Source organism: Chrysochloris asiatica, unplaced genomic scaffold (assembly GCF_000296735.1).
Source record: "Chrysochloris asiatica unplaced genomic scaffold, ChrAsi1.0 scaffold00049, whole genome shotgun sequence".
NCBI classification, from domain to species: Eukaryota; Metazoa; Chordata; class Mammalia; order Afrosoricida; family Chrysochloridae; genus Chrysochloris; species Chrysochloris asiatica.
In genome coordinates, this window is record NW_006408567.1 from 9436112 (window position 1) to 9451863 (window position 15752).

A 15752-nucleotide genomic window follows, 5' to 3' on the forward strand; every position below is an offset into this window, starting at 1 on the left:
AAATATAAAGTCTTTCAACCTGAACTGAGAAAATTGTGTTTAATTGATCAAGAAAACTTGATGTGTTGCTCTAAATGCCTAATTTACTCACAGTAATTTAACTGGTTCAGTAGCTATGAAAAGTACTCCAAAGTATATATGTGTATGTGCTTACCTGAATAACATTACACAGCAGTATTAATACAGGCTTTTAGAAAATCTATTTTTAGCTGGAAAATGAGAAGCTACTAATTTTTATTTAAAATCCTTAAAAAATTAAAACAAATTTAAACTGTCACAGGAAATATATGACTTGTAATTTTTAAAGTTCTATTATCACTTTTTGCTACTCTGATGACAAGGCCAGCTAATTACACTAGTCTTTATACTTCTTTCAAATTTACAATGTAAACATAACTGAATAACAAAGTTTCACTGGCTCAGACTTTTTGTCACCTCAGATTTAAAAAATAAAGAAAATACTGGCCCCTGAAATAAAATGAAAAAAAAAATTTTTTAATTAAACAATGCTATTAAAATGCTACCCTTTATAAATGACTCATGAAGTCTTTACATCTTATTTTCACTTAAGGATAGAATTCAGGTTGACATTTTTTCCATTTGTTTTCTTTCAGTACTTTATAGATGTTGCTTTACTGTATACTGGTTTGGACTGTTTCTAAAGAAAACGATCATTTATCTCTTCACTCTTCTGTACACAGTGTATTTTTTTTTTCTCCCTCAGACTGCTTTTTAAGATTTTCTCTGTATCACTAACTTTAAGCAACTGATTATGTGTTTTGGTATAGTTTTGTTTCTTCTATTTGAGGTTCACTGAAGGTCATCAAATTTGGACATTTTAGGATTTTTTTTCTCAAAATTTTTCCAGTCTCACCCCTACTCCTGGGATTCCAATTACATCTATGAGGGAGATTAAAAAAAAAAAGATAATATCTTTCAATTCCCTTTCCCCACAAGCTTTTTGAAGCCCCCTTACATATTTTGGGCCACCTGAAATTGTTCAAAAGCCCTCCAATACTGTATTTGTTTCACTTATTTATTTTAGACTTTTTTCTCTCTGGAAAATTTTCATTCTGTCTTTAAGTTAATCAGTCATTTCTTTTATAATTTTAATCTGCAACTAATTTCTATCACTGTATTTTTTATTTCATATGCTGTGTTTTAGAAATTTGATTCTTTATGTTTTTCACATTTTGTCATGTTTCTCCCTACCATGTTCATTCTTTCCTCTACTGCCTGAACATATGGAATATATCTGTAATAACATTTTTGTGGCCTAATCTATTCATTTTAGCATCTGTTTCTACAGATTGACTTTTTTCTTTGCAGATTGACTTTTCTCCTCATTATGGGTTATATTTCCCTGTTTCTCTGCATACTCAGTAATTTTAAATTTATTTTTAATTAAATGAATTTTTTACATGAGTGGGTTTTTTCCTCTCTTTTTGTATTCCTGTAAAGATTCCTAAATTTTGTTCTAGGATGCAATTATTTGGAAAGCAAATTATTTGAAGACAGTTTAACTCCTTTTGATCTTACACTGAAGCTTTGTTAGGCATGACCAGAACAACATTTAGTTACTGAAGCAATATCATTGGAGTACTCAACCCAATGCTCCATGTATTGCAGAACTGCTACACTCTGGTTATTGAAAACCTGAACTATTCCCAGCCCCCGTGAGCTCCAGGAGATTCTTTCCCTAACTTGGTTTTCCTGTATGGGCTTTCCTCACATACTTGCACTTGATCAGTGCTCAGTTCAAGTCTCAAATGGAATCCTCTACTGGTCCCTGGAGTGGCGCTGTGAGTTACTACACGGGACTGCAAAGTCGGTTTGAACTGCAAGGTTGGTGGTTTAAGTTCAGTGGCTGCTCCTTGGAAACCCTATACAGGGTTGCTATAGGTCAGAACCGACTTGATGGTACTTAACAACAACAACATAGGTCCCTGGAGTTCTCTTGTGTACTCAGCTCTGAAAACTCTAATGCCTTGCTGCTGTTGTTAAGAGCTGTTGAGTTGGTTCTGATGCATAGCGACCCTTTATAGGGTTTCTGAGGAGCAGCTAATGGGTTTGAACCATGGACTTTGTGATTAGCAGTCCAGTGTTTACCCTACAGTAGCATACCAGGACTCCCAAATTTCCTCAGTCTTCTCAACTTAGGAAACTAACAGGCTTTCTTTGGGTTCATTGTCCTATCAGGGCTGCCTAAAAACTCTCTGGGTGATAAGGTTCAGCAACTGTAAGTCTCACCTCATCTGTTTTCCTTCTCTCAGGGACTACTGTCTTGTGCTTCCTGTTGTTCAATGTCTGAAAATTGTTTCAGATATTGTGCTCATTTTGTTGTAGTAGTTGTTAAGGTGGATGGGTAAGGCAAGTTCCTGTTAAGCCATCATGGCCAGAAGATAAAGTGGTGGGCTAATCACATTTTATAGGCCGAGACAGAAGAGAATACATGATACACCTGAAATCTCAGAATAAAAAGTCACATACAGGATTTTACACTTTAGTGAAGGGAACTCTGCCTTGGCTTTTATTTCCTCATAACTAAGTTAAATGATACAGAAACAAAAGTAATTATGAACTACTGAATTGTGGTTACAGTTAGTAGGCTAATCCTGCTACTCAGGTTGTTGTTATTGTTGTTAAGTGCCATTGAGTCGGTCCCAACTCATGGTGACCCTGTAGAGGGTTTCCAAGGAGCAGTTGGTAAGCTTCAACTGCCAATCTTGCAGGAAGAATTTTTTGTGTGTGCTTGTCTTGTTTTGGCTTAAGGAGCTGATATTTCTGTTGCTGTCTAATTTTATTTCTATTGAATATGAACATTCCAAAAATTTGTAAAGAGCAAATACATTTTTGCAATCCTAAAACAAAGTGACATGCAACAAGTTTAAACTTTACCATTTCTATGCTGGAAACGCCAACTATAAAAAAATCACTTCTTCTCTTCAACTTGGAATTTTTTCTTAAAGAGAGGTATGATACTGAAACCTATCTAAAGGGCAATCATGTTGACTGACAGCATTTGGCATTAGGGAGAGAAAAAAAACCCAACACCACTTGTCATCACCACCTACTACATTTTGTGATCTAAAATTTAGCACCTGACATTTAACTTGGCCCAGAAGAGAGGTTTTATGCTTGCAAATGGTCTAATTGTAAATCAAATCATGTATTCCTCCTATTGTAATAATACAGTAATAGTTTAGAGGCAAACACAGCAAATTTAAAATGTCCTTCATTAGAAAGTGTTACCAATTTTACTTTTAACTCTAACGTCTTACACTGGCATTCCTCTTCATCGCCCATCCCACAAATTTTAACGACTGGCATTCCTCTTCATCGCCCATCCCACAAATTTTAACGACTGGCATTCCTCTTCATCGCCCATCCCACAAATTTTAACGAATTCTCTCACAACAGCACAAATAATAAACACAGTATGAAAACAAAATGGCTATGTGATTGAAGCCATTCTTTTTAAATGTTTCTAAACCTCAGTTACCTCATCTGTGAAATGAGAATACAAGTACAACCCATGAAACTTTAAGAAAGCATGTTAAATGCCACAGCTCATAAAGTATGTATTATACTAAGGTATCCTAAACAAATCTGCAAAGCCGTTTGAACAGCAAGGTCAGCAGTTCAAGCTCACCAGCTGCTCCTTGGAAACCCTATACAGAGTCACTATGGGTCGGAATCAACTCAACGGCATTTAACAACAACAACAAAAGCAAACTCTGAGGAGGGCTGGAGTATATTTTAAATTAAAGAAAACACAAAAGATACTCAACATATGTTAGGAGATACCGAGCAAACCATTAAATGCAGGTAGGTTAGAGTTTTTAACATTAGGTTTTAGTACATTTCTTTGATAATACCATATTTTTGTAAAGCTAGATGGTTGTGATAAAAAAGTTAAGTATCACCTGAAAACCAATGTAGAACAGGAAATGAGGGTGGTGGTATCCAATCTGATTCCAAAGTTTGAAAAGCTTTTCAGTGTTCAACAGGCACATCTTTCCCATTTGTAAATAATTATAGTTATTTATTAGGGAAATTGTGTGCATTTTCAATTTATGTGCATTATTTTTTCAAATGGCTACTGAAGTTTTTAGGACATAACAGTATCCCTGGCTCATCTCATATACAATAACAAATTCAAAATAGATTAAGGACCTAAAAATGTAAACTGCTGTTTATTGTTAAGTGCTATAGCAACCCTGTATAGGATTTCTGAGGAGCAGCTGGTGGGTTTGAACTGATGGCCTTGTGGTTCGCAGTCCACTGCTGATCCTACAGCACCATGCCAGGAGTTTGCTAAAACCATATATTCGTAGAATAATAATCAGGGACAACGCTGTCAGGCCTAGCCTGCAACAATGGAAACTAATATAGAAATAAAAGCACAAACAGCATAAAACCAAATAAATAAATGGGACCTCATAAAAACTAAAAACTGTTGTTAATCAAAAGACTTTACTAAACTAAGTGAAAATACAAGCTATGGACCTGAAGAATATCTTCAGAAAGTATATATCTGAATCAATAACCAAAATATATGGAAAACAGAGATAACTTAACAAAGAGACAAATTATTCCAATCATAAAATGTGCAAAAGACTTGGAAAACCATTTCACCAAAGAGGACAAACAACAACCAAATACAAGAACCACACCAACGTCATTAATTATGAGAAAGATGCAAATCAAAATGATATACCATTTCATTCCCACTAGGATGGCAAAGGAAAAAACCAAAACAAGTATTGGCAAGGATGTGGGGAAACAGAAACCCTTATCTGTCACTTGTAGGAATGCAAAATGACACTGTGAAAAACAATGTGTCGGTCCCTCAAAAAATTAAAATTAGAACTATCATATGACCCAGCAATTCCACTAAGTATACAGTCCCTCCAAAAAAACTTGAACTTGGGAGACTCAAAGAGAGACCTCTAAGAGACCTGGTCCACCAATGCTCAGTGCAGCACTATTCACAATAGACAAAAGGTAGAAACAACATAAATACCTATCACCAAATGAATGGATAAACAAAATGTGGAATATACTTAAGATGGGATACTACTCAGCTAGTAGGAGAAATGAAGGAGCTTGAAGACAGGTTGAACAAGATATGCCACTCACAAAAGGACAAATATTGTATATAAAAAGACAACTGTATAGAGAACAAAGTTTATTAGTGAAAACAACAGCTAACAATGGTGGAAAACTGCACTGATTAAGGGTACGGTTGAATAGCCAATTATTTTGACTGGTGCCACTAAGCTGTACACCTCTAACACATTAAATTGGCAAAAGCTGTGTGATAGATGTAGTTACAACAGCAAAGAAAAGGAAAAAAAAAAAAAAAAAGGTAGTTGCTGAGACTGCTTATGTACAACTAAACACTTAATAGGGTATGTTTCCTTGGTTTGGAGATTTAGGGTCCTGGTGCCATGAGACAGCTCAGCTAATTGGTTTAATAATGTGTTTAGTGCTTCTGTTCTACCTCCTAGCTTGTTGTGCAGTGCCTGAGCTCTTAAAAGCTGGCAAGGGGCCACCCAAGTCACACCAATAGGGTCTTCTATTCACCTGGAGCAACAGAGGAAGAATGAGAGTCACGAATAGGAGGAGGGTATAAAAGGTGTGGCTAATTGCCTCCATGGTTTCCTTTGCCAGGAAACCAGAACTGATGGTGCTCAGTTTCCATTACAGATCAAAGATTTCATAGAAAAACCCTGACCAAAAGCGGAAAATACAGGACAGAAATCCTATTTCTCATGGACTCCAGACTTTTTGGAGTCATGGAGACTGGATAAACTCATGAAATAATCTTTAAACCTTAAACCAAAAATATCATTATTAAAACCGAAGTCATCTTAACACTAAATAGCTTAGTTTTTTAACAAGGAAAAAGATCTGCTTTCAGCATTATGCTTTTTTGACAACAACTCTAAAGATTAGATCACAACCATAGGTAGAAATCAAGCTTATGTTCATAGCGGAACAACTCAGAAAAGGAGGGTAAGAATGTACAACTCAAAGATTGATTGTAATCATAGTCTACTAAGTACTTGTAGAAACTGTTGAATTGCCACACATGATGCTGTGTATATTATCAGCAACAATAAAATCAATAAAATTTAGGGGGAAATACTATAATAGAGTCATGTGGTGGTGGTGGCTGTGTGCATCGAGTTGGTTCTGACTCATAGTGACCCTGTAAAGAGTTTGCAAGGCCATAAGTCTTTATGGAAGCAGAAAACGTCACCTTTCTCCTGTGGAGGGACTGGTAGATTCAAATTGCTGACCTTGCAGTTAGCAACCCAACTTGTATCCCAATATCCTACCACGGCTCTTTAGAAGTATGTGGAAAGTACTATAAGAAATGAGGAAAAGGATACCATTCTACCAAGATGGATCAATGAAATAAACATAACACATAAAAGAGAAATGCACTGGACTACAAGGTCGGTGATTCAAATTCACCAGCCACTCTTCAGAAACCCTATAGAGGGTCACTATGAGTCAGAACTGACTTGACGGCATTTAACAACAACAATAGTACAGGTATGGCACAGGTATCTTTATAACATACTTTCAACCATAAAATACCATACTTTCATCAATCCTGTCATCTAGGTTAGTCTTTTCCCCTAGGCTATTAATTTAATGACCATTTATTCTGTAATTATGAGCATATGCTAGGGATACAATGATTACTAAGGCATGGGCCTTTTCCTCAAGGAGTCCAGTATCCAAACACAGAAGCCTAGATGCAGTTTCCATATATATAATATAAAATAGAGTCATGGTATGGTGCTATAGGATAAGCATTAGACTGCTAATCATAAAATCAGCAGTTCAAACCCACCAGCCACTCCTCAGAAACCCTATCCAGGGTTGCTATGAGTCAGAACTGATTTGACAGCATTTAACAATAACATAAAAGCACCACACTAAGAAAGTTATGGAATACTAGCACTTAGTTTAGTTTGAGGGTTCAAGAAAACTAGTTATTAGCTCCATAGTAAACAATGTTGTTATTAGGTGCCGTCATGTCAGTTACAACTCATAGTGGCCCTATGCACAATTGAATGAAACACTGCCTGGTCCTGCATCATCCTCACAATTACTGTAACGTTTGAGCTCACTAATGCAGCCACTGTGTCAATCCATCTCAATGTGGGTCTTCCTCTTTTTTCGATGATCGTCTACTTTACCAAGCATGACATCTTTTCCAAGGACTGGTCTCTCTTGACATGTCCGAAGAGAGAAAACCTCGCCATCCTTATTTTCAAAGAGCATTCTGGTTGTTCTCACAGTCCATAGTACTCTCAATGTTCTTTACCAACACAATTCAAAGGCACTGATATTCTTCAGTCTTCCTCATGTATTGTCCATATGAGGCAACTGAAAATACCAATGCTTGAGTCAGGAACATCTTAGGGACATTTTTGTTATTTAACACTTTAAAAAGGTCTTGTACAGCAGATTTGTCCAATCAATTGTCATTTGATTTCTTTAATAGTTGCTGATGGTGGATCCAAGTAAAACGAAATCCTTGATAATTTCAATCTTTTCTCTGTTTATCATGATGTTGTTTACTGGTCCAGTTGTGAGGATTTTTGTTTTGTTTTCATTGAGTTGTAATACATACTGAAGGCTGTAGTCTTTGATCTTCATCAGAAAGTCCTCTTCACTTTCAGCAAACAAGGTTGTGTCATCTGTTTACCTCAGGTTCTTAAAGAGTGTTTCCTGATGCTGCTCTGTTCTTCATAGGGTCCAGTGGATGGATTCATATGGATTATTTGCTCAGCATACAGATTTAATAAGTATGGTGAAAAGATACAACCCTAATACACACCTTGCCTGATGCAGAATTCTCTTGTTCTGCCCGAATGACTGCTCCTTGTTCCATGTACAGGTTCTGCATGAGCACAATTAAATATTCTGGAATACCCATTCTTCGTAATGCTAGCTATAGTTTGCTATGCTTGTTAAACATACAATTGAATATCTTTGCATAGCCAAAAAAACAAAAAACCACAAGGAAATACCTTTCTGATATTCTCTGCTTTCTGCCAAGATCTACCTGACACAAGCAATGATATTCCTTATTCCGTATCCTCTTCAGAATACAGCTTGAATTTCTGGCAGATTCCCATCATCTATACATTGCAACAATGGTTTTTGAATTATTGTCAAAATTTTACTTGCATGTGACATTAATAATATTGTTCAATAATTCTGTATTTAGTTGGGTCACCTTTCTTTGGAATGGGCACAAATATGGATCTCTTGTGGATAGTCGGCTACGTAGCTGTCTTCCTACTTTCTTGGCATAGACAAGTGAGTACTTCCGGCACAGCATCAGTTTGTTGAAACATTTCAGTTGGTACTCTATCAATTCCTAGAGTCTTCTGCTTCAGTAATGCCTCAAGGTAGCTTGAAGTTCTTCCTTGAATACCATCAATTCTTTATCATATTCTACCTCCTAAAATAGTTGAACATCAACCAATTCTTTTTGATACAGTGACAATAAAATCATTTCATATTCTTTTGATGCTTCTTATTATTGTTCAATATTCTATCCATATGTTAGACTATCAAGCAAGCTGTCTGCCTTGGAACCATCAAAGAAAGAAAAGTCAGTCCATCAGGGAAAATTTCCTTCTAAGACTGAAACTCAAAGAGAACCTACAAGCAGTCTAGTATGTTCACTGGTAATAGTCCTGGTCTACTTGTAAGTAGAAGTGGGGAAATGCAGCAATGAAGACATGGGCTGAGTTTGGCCATGTTCCGCTGACAACCACTGACCTTGAGATTAAAGAGAGAAGGGCTGGCTGGTTTGAAGTTTAGGGAGATGTGTGAACGCTCAAGCCATGGCCACTCACCTAGCCACTGGGGGCTAAAGCAGAGTGAAGCAGTCAGCTAGTCTGAAGTGTGGGGAAACATGCATGAACTCCCAAACTTGCAGATAGCACCCAGCTGACCTAGCTTGGACGGCTAGCTGATCAGAATTCCAACAGATGAAGATAAAGGAGCTTGATAGGGGAGCAAGAATAAATCTCTACAATACGATGAATTGGACCTTTGTCTATGGATGCAGTTGCTCAAAATTCCAACCAAAATGGAAGGATTCTTCATGTTAAGGATCAAGCTTGCTTCTTCAGTGCACTGGGTTGATACGGTCGGGCAATCAAGACACTGGCCATCAAAAATGGTGGCTGTAAAAGCACAAAATGGGTTGCTTAAAGCTTTCATAAGTGTACTCAGTTTAAGATGAAGGAGGTAAGGTACAATCCCTACTGAATAGTTTTCCTCTGGTGAAAAGGGATGGGGAATGATGGTGATAGGATTTTAGAATCCTGATAATCGTTATCAAGATTCATTGCAATCGCCACAAGTGTAATTGTAGAAAATGTGTAACTAAAAGGGGGAAGTAGTTAATCTTTCATTTCAGGAACAGAAGACCCCAGGATCATCAAGAAAGAAGAGCAAGAGTAAAGTGGCGAAAGCAGAGATGGTGGCAAAGGAAATGGAACAAAGAGAGGGAAAGCAGCAGAGGACTCTAGGCACAGAGACTGAGAAAGGCCTGTAGGCAGGAGGCTAATTTGCAAAATGTGCCTTTTGGACATTTAAATTTTGTTTTGTATGTGTACATCAAAAAAAAGAAAGAAAGAAAGAAACATCTATGAGGATAGGGATATTGCCAGACACACATAAATAGTTTTGAATGAAAAAGAAAAAAAAAATTATCTACAGACTCCTTCAATATTGCAAGTCAAGGCTTGAATTTTTTTCTTCAGTTCTTACAGCTTGAGAAATGTGAATGTTCTTTCCCTATGGTTTTCTGGTCTTTGCATATTTCATTTTAATAATTCACTTTGTCTTTTCCAGCTATCCTTTGAAATTTTCTGTAGCTCTGTTACTTCATTTCTTTCACTTACTTTAGGTACTTTATGCTCAAGAGCAAGTTTCAGAAATTTTGACATCCACTTTGGTCTTACTCTTTTTAATGACCATTTGCTTTCTTCATGGATGATCATGGATGATCTTGGTGTCATCCCACAACTCCTGTGGTCATTGGTCATTAATGTTCAATGTGTCAAATCTGTTCTTCAGATAGTCTCTAAATTCAGCTGGGATACACTACGAGTTGGGCTGCTAGCCTTAAGGCCAGCTCGAAACTACCAGCTGTTCCGCAGGAGAAAGATGAGGTTTTATGCTCCCATAAAGATTTACAGCCTTGGAAACCCTACACAGGGTTGTTTTGAGTGGCAACCGACTCCACGGCATATTTATTTTGACTTTCGTGGACTTGTTTTAATGTTCTTCAGGTTCAACCTGAATTTGCAGAGCCTGTTCCACAGTTGGCCCCTGAGCTGGTTTTGGCTGCTGATACTGAGCTGCTCCATGGTCTCTTCCCATTTTGTGTACTGTCAATTTGGCTCCCATTCATAGTGACCCTGTATAGAGTTTTCAAGGAGCAGCTGGTAGTCAGAATGAAGCAGTTGGTAGAAATTCTTCTTCAATTTCTTTATCTCTGGCTTTGGTAATTTGAATAAGTCATATTAATTGATCTTCTTTGAAGGTATATGGGTACCATCCTATCACAGACAGAATTGTACTTCAAAATAGATACTGAAATGTTCTTTCTGATGATGAATGTAATAGCATTCCTCTGAAAACTGTCATTCCCAGCATAGTAAACCAAACGAACTATTTTAGTTCACTGGTATTGATGCCAAGGGTATCAATCTTTATGCTTTTGGTGACTTCTAATTTTCCTATATTCATACTTAGTATATTCAATGTTCCAATTATCAGTGGATGTTTGCAGCTGTTTCTTCTCACTTTGAGTCATGCCCCATCAATAAATGAAGATCCCGAAAGATTTGCTTCACCTAGGTGATTATAATGTGCAGCCAGGGTGAAAACCATCAGCTCTTTGATTAAGTCCCAGCATAGTGACTGATTTAAATCTAGAACCATACAAACATAAAGACAGAGTCTAGAGGCTGGGTTAATGGGCCCTTGATCTCTACAGCTATTCATGGCCTTAGATAATTTTCATAACATTTTTACTTGCACCCTATCTGTTAGTAATATGAAAGGTAAGATTTCATGTTTGGTATATCTCAGTTACCTCAGGCATTAGTCAACAAATTAAACCCTCAAGGCTGTGTACTGACTAAACATATTTAAATTTGTTAACCTTGCTCTTTAAAGGGCAACTGGAGCCTGTTAAAACAATAAACTTTAAAATAATAAGCATCCGAAGAAAATTAAGTTACTATAGTAAGTGTTGATTTTAAAAATATGTATTCCCCCCAAAAAAAGAACAAAGCAAAGTTCAATGCCTTTGAGTCGATTCCAACTCACTGTTTTCTGCAGACTAGAACTGCCCTATAGGATTTCCAAGGTTGTAAATCTTTATAGAAGCAGATTACCACATCTTTTTCCCATGAAGTGGCTGGTGGGCTTGAACCATTGAACATTTGGTTAGTAGTTGAATCCTGATGATTTTTAGTGGTGAAGACACCATTGTGCCACCAGGGTTCCTTTTAAATGTCTAACTATTTCTATTTTAATTTCCAACCCTATCCAATTTAATTAAAATGTCTAAATGATGGCACACCTAGGTGTCTTACTTGCTAAAAATCATCAGAACTGTCCTATGATGGATGTGTCTTACTGCACACACTCGTGCCCAGCAATGAAGCACTGCACAGCATGTTAGTATATGAAGACTGGGTCCTACTGAATCACGTTCACCATCTAGTTTCAAGAAAAACAACTACATACAAACATTTATGCAACAACAAAACCGCACATAAAAAGTCTCTATCACATACAGACCAAAACTGCCAAACAAAATAAAACCAATTGTCATCAAGTCAATTCATACTCATAGTGACCCTACAGGACAGTAGAACACTCCATAAAGTTTCCAAGACTATAAATCTCTACAGAAGCAGACTCCAATCTTTCTGAAGCAGAGCAAACTGACAGCGCTTTGCTTAGCAGCTAAGTGCTTTACCCACTATGTCACCAGAGCTCCTGACAGAGACTAAATTCTATAGAAATGAGAGAAATGTAGTGACAAAAGTACACTGGAACAAGTGGGGAGGAGTCTTCTGGAGGTAGGAGACTTCAGCTGGGACTGACAGGCCTCGATTAGAAAAGTGAGGAGGAAGAAGGCCTAACAAGGAACAGCATGGCTAAGGTTGGAAAGTAATTTAGAGGAAACACCAGTCATCTGAAAAGAATCAACACTGATCAAGCAGGGTGGGGTCACATAATGGGAGGATTTGATTGACAGATTGGGGAGTTTCAACTTAATCGTACTGAAAAATAGTGGAGCACTTTGGTTTAAGAATCTTCTGGTAGATTAATATATAGGATGCATACAGGATTGTAATCCCTGAATACAATGTGCACGTTTAAAAACAAACAACAGTACAATATACACCTTGGCATCACTCCAAAGCAAATGCCAAATAAATGATTTATAAAAGGATTTGGTAGTTCTTAAATATTATTATTTTAATTATTACTATACAGTTTCTAGTAGGAAAGCTGATAAAACATCCGAGAAATTATGCATTATTTTTGCTAGCTTTATAGGCAGGCAATATACAAATTTTTTTTCTTCTGAGTTACACACATAATCTAAGTCTAATTAAAATAGAAGTCAATAGTTAAGACAGTATTTTAAGATGTGTGGCACTGTGGGTTAATGTGCCAGACTGCAAAGCCATTTGATCTGCAAGGTCGGTGGTTCAAGCTCACCAACTGTTCCTTGGAAACCCTATACAGGGTCGTTATGGGTTGGAACCAACTCGATGGCACTTAACAACAATAGTTAATACATTATCTTTTTAAGATGAATATTAATACCAAAATGGACATTTGTTTTTTGTTTTGTTTCGTTTGGTTTAAACTATTATTTGGCATAAAAGATGGCTTCTAAAGATTTGGAAATAATCTTAGGTTTCCTGACGTTGGAGTAAATGTATAGCAATAATCTTAACAACTGTAATACATACATACTTTGTAACTGAAAATTTCACTTCCCATTATCATCAAGTGGACTCTGACTCATAGAGAACATATATAGGATTTCTGAGACTGTCAGTCTTTATGGATGCAGACTGACTGATTCATCTTTCTCATGCAGAGTCACTGGTGGGTTTGAACTGCCAACTTTGTGATTAGCAGTCCAACGCTATCCTACACCACCACCAGGGTTCAATACTACAAAGAAACATTTATAATTTAGACAAAATTAATGAATCAGGTAATGGCATCAGTAAACACAAGCAATTTCCACAGTACTCAAACCAACCTTTTCCTCAGATATTATAAATTAAGAATTGAACAGCATTAATATTTTCAGTTTCAAAAATATTCTATGGAAATTTATACTGTAGCAAGTTATATTTCAAGTTAAGTCTAAATATAAATCCACATTGATCAAGTATAACTACTACCATTTCTACTTGTTTATTAGAAAACATACAGCTTCTACCCCTCACTCAAACCTTACTATGGTGGTGATGCTGTGCCGTGGAGTGGGTTCCGATTCACAGTTACCCTTCGTAAGGTTTCTCAGACTGTACATCTTTACTAGAGCACAAAACCTCATCTTTCTCCTGAGGAGCAGCTGGTAGTTTTGAACTGCTGACTTTGTGATTATCAGACCAGTTCATAATCCACTAGTACTGTAAGTACTAAAAATTTTATTTTTACAATGTGCTTTGCTTAAGAATTTACATTACGTTTCCTTTTCCCCAGTCAGGATAAAATTTTACTATTTCAGAGTATTAAGATCAGGTTAACACTTTAACATTAATATTCTGTAGGGAAAGATTAGAGTTTTAAGCTCTTTACTAGTGAAAGTAAAGCTCTTACTCTTACTCTTTACTAGTGAAAGTAAAGCTCTTACTCTAGTGAAAGCTTAGTAGTATAAAATATCTAAGGGCTTGTAAATATGCTTTCAAACACTTTTTCATTTATAAAAACATGACTTACTAAGGATCAGTACTTTAACTGATTCTAATAAAACTCCTAATAAAACAGTGGTATCACCAGAAAAAAAACTTTTAAAAAAACCATAATTATATATGAAATAACCTCAAATTGAGTTATATGTCTAAATATTACATCAATAAAAAAATTAATATTAAATTAATTTTTACCTCATGTCTGCTTACAAAAATAATCCAGACCACAATAATTGACTTTCTTGTGGCACAGTAAGCTTTTTCTTTAAAATAAACCATATAAGTGATTTAAAAAATAAATTTAAATCACTCGACAGTTCACATAGAATTCTACAAGCTGTTTACATTCATCTCAGTGAAAATTCACCACAATCCCAACAACACTTGACAAATAAATACTCCCATAGTCTATTACTATTAACCAAGCTATAACAAATTCGGTTCATCACAGTAAGTATGTCAAGCAAGTCGCTTAACGGGCTTTTGGGATAAGATAAAAACAGCATTTCTACCAACAAAAAAACGTACTTTTAGAAACAGCAAAAGAACTGTAACCATAACCAGCAAGTCGCTCCAATAACCACAAACCAGCAGCAACAACAGAACGCTGCAGAAGAGGCAATTTACAAGAAAACAAGGTTTGGTTAAAAAGAAATACACACACAATTTGCCAGAAGAAATACAGTAAGGGAGTCGTCAGGGTTTCCTCTTAAATTAAATAAACAGAATTTGAATAATTTCCCATTGAAATAGAAGAGACAATGACAAGCCAGGCTGTAACACAATGACTTACAGAGGACGGCCGCAGCCCCAGACTCGAACATGAGACATTCCTCCTTATGTCTAGTTTCCACTATGAGACTGAAAGGTGGGGGATCCAATTTGTGATAGATCCGAAATCCTTTGCTGAACGCCATTCTCCCTTCCTCAGAGGCAACGCTGTGGAAGAAGCAAGCAAAGCTAAGCAAATGAAGCGAGTTTCCTCCTGCAGCAAAGACTGCAAAGATCCAGAAGTCCCTCCCTGCTAGATCTGCATGGGGGTTGGGGAGGGAGGGAGGGTGGGGGGAAAAGAGCTCAGAGGGAAAATGGCTCATTCCAAATAATAAGTCACCACTTGATTTCACCAAAAAGCAAGAGGAAACCAGTTTCCATGGTATGGCTTTATCACTCTAAGTCCAGAAACTGTTTGGTTAAGAGGAGTTTTCCGTTTAATTTATGTTAACCAAAGAGGAAATTTTTAAGCGTATTTCGTTCGCAATTGTTTATCAGCTTCCTGCTAAAGAATTTGTCACTACATTGAAATGAGAACCAGTCGGAAACTTCAAGCCGTTCCTTGGGGGGAGAGGCAAGAAGGTAGGAAGAAATGTTAACCAGGCTGGTTCAAAGCTCCTTAGGGAGCGAGAACAGGGAAAGGATTAGCCGACTCACAGGCTCCCCCGGAGGCGGCGGCGAAGGGCAGGGGAAACGGCACAGGTTACCGTCGCCTGTCGCCCACCTCCAGTCCACCGCCGGCTCCGAGCGGGCGGCAGATGAGCACCGGTGGATATGAATAGCCACTCGGAAGAGTCGCGACTAGATATGGAGCCGCTCGGGATTTCTCGGGGATCCCGGGTCGCCGACCGCAGAGAAAGCGGCTCTTTCCCTGCAGGACAGAGGCGCCCCGCAGTCCAAACCCTCCATGATGCGTCAGAAGAGATGACCCGGCTCCCAGACAGACTGGGCTGCCTTTCCGCGAGGAGGCTG

The 15752-nt window shown here is 37.4% G+C and overlaps 1 protein-coding gene across 6 annotated transcripts in view; it reads right to left on the reverse strand.

The window, feature by feature from the left end:
- Positions 1-15752, reverse strand: part of SYNJ1 (synaptojanin 1) — a 129202-nt gene that overhangs the window by 113138 nt on the left and 312 nt on the right. For 3 of the 6 annotated variants that reach the window (XM_006862535.1, XM_006862533.1, XM_006862536.1), the window contains exon 1: positions 14803-14941. In XM_006862535.1, the coding sequence (XP_006862597.1) occupies positions 14803-14926 (124 nt within the window). In that variant the 5' untranslated portion in view covers positions 14927-14941. Of the gene's footprint in view, positions 1-14802; positions 14949-15752 lie in introns of those variants that run through there. The other 3 variants (XM_006862531.1, XM_006862534.1, XM_006862532.1) reach the window with 2 other exon arrangements.